General features: G+C 55.2%; 1 protein-coding gene across 1 annotated transcript; it reads left to right on the top strand.

Moving 5' to 3' along the window:
* Window positions 1-894: 894 nt before the first annotated feature.
* Window positions 895-5550, top strand: LOC125488205 (chromodomain-helicase-DNA-binding protein 8-like; the record flags this gene model as incomplete). Its single annotated transcript, XM_048621133.1, has 2 exons — window positions 895-2077; window positions 5191-5550. Coding segments are annotated over exons 1-2 (1296 nt in total), but the record flags the coding sequence as incomplete, so codon positions are not given.
* Between the last annotated feature and the right edge of the window lie 6 nt (window positions 5551-5556).

Raw genomic sequence — 5556 nt, 5'->3', positions numbered from 1 at the left:
GGGACGGGTCTGTCACTGTATAACACTGGGATACAGTACCGGTGGGGGACAGGTCTGTCCCTGTATAACACTGGGGTACAGTACCGGTGGGGACGGGTCTGTCACTGTATAACACTGGGGTACAGTACCGGTGGGGACGGGTCTGTCACTGTATAACACTGGGGTACAGTACCGGTGGGGGACAGGTCTGTCCCTGAATAACACTGGGGTACAGTACCGGTGGGGACAGGTCTATTGCTGTGTAACACTGGGGTACAGTACCGGTGGGGACAGGTCTGTCTCTGTATAACACTGGGGTACAGTACCGGTGGGGGACAGGTCTGTCTCTGTATAACACTGGGGTGCAGTACTAGTGGGGACAGGTCTATTGCTGTGTAACACTGGGGTGCAGTACTGGTGGGGTCAGGTCTATTGCTGTGTAACACTGGGGTACAGTGCCGGTGGGGACAGGTCTGTCACTGTATAACACTGGGGTACAGTGCCGGTGGGGGATAGGCCTGTCACTGTATAACACTGGGGTACAGTACCGGGGTACGGTACCGGTGGGGACAGGTCTGACCCTATGTAATACCTGTTGTGGGGGGGGTTATGATGTGTAGCTGCAGAGGTGTGGATGTTGGGTTGTGGAATCGGCTGACCGTGGGTTTATGTAGCAGAGGGGGGAGTTGCAGTCAATGGTTTGGAGTGTTTTGTATAACAGAGGAGGTGGGCTCTGTCTTATCATGGGAGGAGCAGTGGTCTGGGTCTGTGACTGGGGAGTCTGGCGTCAGCCATTTCTCGACCCGTTCCCGTTAATCTCTGTTGGGGAGTTGCGTTTGACTGCATTTGGCGTCTTCTCGTCCTGCATCCTCCTGCTTTAAATCTCCCTCTTTTGTCTGTCTCCTCGCAGGACCTCCTCTGAGTGATCGCCACCGTCCGATGAGAACCCAGCGCTGCCCTGCTTTTGTTCGTCGCCGAGAGGATCCGCAGGCGGAGGATGGCCAAGTGAGCTTGCCAGTGCCTCGTGACCCTCCCTCCGTCAGCAGGACTCAACTGTGGGGAGCACCTGAGAGCGAGCGAGAGACAGACAGAAAGAGACGGAGGAGAAGAAGAAGAGGAAGAGGAAGAGCCGAGACACGCAAAGAGAGAACGCTGTGCCAGAATGGCCGACCCCATCATGGATCTGTTTGACGACCCCGGCCTGTTTGCCGAGGGCTTGGAGTCGCTGACGGATGGCTCCATTGCTGACCACCTGGACCTGGGCGATGGCTTCGAGCCCCTGGAGCCTGCATCCGAGCTCAGCAAGGTTCACCCGTTCGACGGGCTGCCTCCGTTTCCCACCCCAGCCACTGCTGCCCAGGATGGAGGCCAGGCTGAGCAGCACCAACCCCACACCCCCTATGCCATCTTCTCTGCCCTCAAATCACCCGGCCAGAGCCCCCTGTGGGGGCAGGCCGAGGGCGGGGGAGACGCTGCTGGAGGAGGAGGAGGAGTGGGGGGAGGAGTCGGCCTGTCTCCTGCCCCTCCAGCCACTCATGAACCTGAGTATTTGGCTCACCACGACTACGCTCTGCAGCAGGCTGAGCGCCAACCTCCCGAACCAGCCTCTGTGCCCGCTTCCGACCCCCCTCCTGCGCTTGACCCCTTCGGCAAGGACCAGGGGGCACTGAGCCAGGGGAACCCCTTCATGGGGGCACAGGCCTGCCCCCCAGCACCTGCAGCGGAGGTCCCGGACCCACTCCGGGCACCTTCCTCCGATTCGACGCCCCCATCCTCCTCCTCGTCCTCCTCCTCTTCGTCCTCCAGCACCGTCACCACCTCCCAGTACAGCGTCCGCTACTCCCTGCCCGGCCAGACCATTCCCAACGGAGAGGTGGTCGTTCCAGCCACGGCTGTGCTGGCTAGCTCCCAGGGTGTCTCCTACAGCACCGCCGCTCCCGTTCCCACTCCAGCCAATGGATCAGCTGGAGCACCTCCCCTCAGCCCGCTGGTGCTCCAACCGGTAGCAGCGCAGCCGGGGCACGGGGGCCTGACTACCGCAACGCTGTCTGCTGCTGTGAAACCCAATGTGACCATTGCACCGTCGCCAGCCGCACAGGTAAGGGCTGGGCTGGGGGAGCTCTCCCTCTCTCTCGCTCTCGCCCGTTCGCTCCCCCTCTCTCGCTCTTGCTGTCTCATGTGCCCTGTGTCTGGAGTGCTCGAACTCAGCTCCGTGTGTGCACTCTGTTGGGGGTCACCAGGAGGGGGAAGGGTTCTGAAACGGGAAGGTGCCCCCAGAAAATGTTCACCCCTCAGCAGAGAGAGAGAAATGGTGCACATTTTTGGGTCTGCTGCTTTTTGTCATTTACAGAAATTACTTGGATGTGAACGTAGGAGGGATAGTTAGTGAGTTTGCAGATGGCACCAAAATTGGAGCGGTAGTGGGCAGTGAAGAAGGTTACATCAGAGTACAACAGGACCTTGATCAGATGGGCCAATGGGCCAAGGAGTGGCAGATGGGGTTTAATTTAGATAAATGTGAGGTGCTGCATTTTGGAAATGCACATCGAGGCAGGACTTACACACCTTAATGGTAAGGCCCTGGGGAGTGTCGCTGAATACAGAGGCCTTGGGGTGCAGGTACATAGCTCCTTGAAAGTGGAGTCGCAGGTAGAGAGGGCGGTGAAGAAGGTGTTTGGTACGCTTGCCTTTATTGGTCAGTGCGTTGAGTGTAGGAGTTGGGAGGGTCACGTTGCAGCTGTACAGGACATTGGTTAGGGCCACTTTTGAAATACTGTGTTTAATTCTGGCCTCCCTGTTATAGGAAGGATGTTGTGGAACTTGAAAGGGTTCAGAAACGATTTACAAGGATGTTGGAGGGTTTGAGCTGCAGGGAGAGGCTGAATAGGCTGGGGCTATTTTCTCTGGAGCATGACAGACTGAGGGGTGACCTTCTAGAGGTTTATAAAATCATGAGGGGCATGGATGGGGTAAATAGACAAGGTCATTTTCCCCCCAGGGTAGGGGAGTCCAAAACAGGAGGGAATAGGTTTAAAGTGAGAGGGGGAGAGATTTAAGAGATCTGAGGGGTAACTTTTGGAGCAGAGGGTGGTGCATGTATGGAACGAGCTGCCAGAGGAAGTGGATGGAGGCTGGTACAGTTACAGCATTTAAAAGGCATCTGGATGGGGACATGGATAGAGAGGGTTTAGAGGGATATGGGCCAAATGCTGGCAAATGGGACCAGATTAATTTAGAATATCTGTGTCAGCACGGATGGGTTGGGCTGAAGGGCCTGTTTCTGTGCTGTATGACTCTGTGCCTCTAAGTATAATGGAGTAATAGAACAGAATGAAGAATATAATGTTACTGCTACAGAGAAGGCGCAGAAAAAGATCAACTGTAATATGTGAGAGGCTCGTTCATAAGTCTGTTAACAGCAGGGAAGAAGCAGTTCCTGAATCTGTTGGTACGTGTTTTCAAACTTCTGTGTCGTCTGCCCAATGAAAGAGGGTGGGAGAGGTGTTTGATTATGTTGACTGCTTTCCCGAGGCAGTAGGAAGTGTATGGTTTGAGTGAAGGAATGGGCTGCGTTCGCGACACTCTGTAATTTCTTGTGGTCTTCGGCCGAGCAGTTGCCGTGCCGAGCTGTGATGCATCTGGAGAAGGTGCTTTCTACGGTACGTGAATAAAAATTGGTAAGAGACTTGCGCTCGTGCCAAATTTCCTTAGCTCCCTGAGGTGTGGCAGCGTCCTTAATGCGCACGCTGGAGATGAACTGAAATGATTTAACTTGGAGGGGGGGGGGGGGGGGGGGGGGGCACTTTTGGAATTTTCCGCCACAGAGCACCATGGAAGCTCAGCCTTTGAGACTGTTCAAGGGAGAGGTTGGTGGATTTCTGATTGCCAGTGGGGGTTTATGGGGATGGGGTGTGTAAGAGCCAGTGAAGTGTTCGATCAGCCTTGATGGAGAGAATGACGAGGCGGGGTTCCAAGGCCGAATGGCCTCCTCCTGTTTCCGTCTTTCCAGTGCCATTAGGGAGACTGTTCCAGGAACTTGCCACAGCGGTGGCACTGAAGGGGTGGGAGGGGGTTGCATCGGGAGTAAACGTACGTCCAACGGGTAGCCACTCAAGTTGGCAGGATGTGAACCCCCACACAGGCCTGTGTTCGTGCCTGAATTTTCCATCAACTTTGTCTGTCAACAAATTGGATCCCGGCACAGCAAATTATCGATCCAGACTTGCTGATGTCAAGGTAGGTAGTGCAGATATCAGCATAACATTACAAAGGGATGTGGGTAGGCCAGGTGCGCAGGTAAAGCTGTGCCCAATCGGTGTAAGCGAGTGTGAGGTTACTCGCTTTGGTACGGAGAAAGGATAGGTCAGACGTTCAATACGGTGGGCGTCTGAGAGGGGGCGGGGGGTGGGGCGTGTTCAGGCATGTAGATCTTTAAAATGTCACACACAAATAATCACGAAAGCCCATGGAATGCTGGCCTTTATACGTGGAGGACTGGAGTGTAAGGGTGCAAAGGTTGTGCAGAACCCTGGTTAGAGCCCACCGTGAGCACTCCTTCAGAAGGAGAGATGACCCTTGGACGCAGTACAGTGTAGGCCTTTAATACCTGGACTTTCAGGGGTGAAGCTGTGAGGAGAGATTATTACGAAAGAGGCCTTTTCTCCCCAGAAATTAGAAGATTAAGGAGTGATCTGAGTGAAGTCTGTGAAGCTATTTACCACCCTGTCTTGTCCTGTTTCGGGATAAACTATTCCCATTGGTCGGTGATTGTGGAGTGAGAGGCATAGACTGAGAATTGGGGCCAGACCGTTCAGGAGAGATGTTTGGAAGCATTTCTACACACAAAGGGTGGGAGAGGTATGGAACTCTCTCCCACAAACGGCAGTGGATGCTGGATCAGTTATTAATTTGAAATCTGAGATTAAGATGAAGATATTTAATGGACGTAGGTTGAAGGCAAGTATGTGGAGTTAGGGCGTATATCAGCCGTGATCTCATTGGGGGGCTGAATTTGTACATTCAAAGTCAGGATGGTGAATGGCTCAAAGGGGAACCTACAGGGGGTGTTGTTCCCCATGTGTCTGCTGCTTGTGTCCTTGGAGACGGTCTCCCCACCCCATCGAGGACTCCCTGGACAGGGACGGCACACGGTTAGATACAGCATAAAGCTCCCTGTATCCTGTAACCCCAGCGCCTCTCCTCTCTCCACAGGGGGACCCGAAGCGGATTACTCTGGTCCTGCAGCAGCCGGCAGGATCGAACCAGTCCAGCCCGCGCCACGTGATGATGAGGACCCTCCCGGGCAAGATCCTGATCCAGGGGCAGCAGATCACGGCGCTGGCTCACGGCCAGGGGGCAAAGGGGCTGCCGGGCCAGGCTGGCAAAGTGGTAACCATCCAACTGCAGCTGCAGAGCCCCCAGCAGAAGCTGCAGCCGTGCCAGATGATCCTGCAACAGCAGCCAGTGACGGTGGCTGCTAGCCAACGGCCCCCGGCCCAGCAACAAGCCCAGGGCCAGGGCCAGGCCCAGCAGCTCCAAGCAGTACCAGGTCAGGTTGTCGCACAGGCCCAGGCAATC

Source organism: Rhincodon typus, unplaced genomic scaffold, assembly GCF_021869965.1.
Source record: "Rhincodon typus isolate 14 unplaced genomic scaffold, sRhiTyp1.1 hic_rhity00000062, whole genome shotgun sequence".
NCBI classification, from domain to species: Eukaryota; Metazoa; Chordata; class Chondrichthyes; order Orectolobiformes; family Rhincodontidae; genus Rhincodon; species Rhincodon typus.
This window is presented reverse-complemented; position numbering and strand designations above follow the sequence as displayed.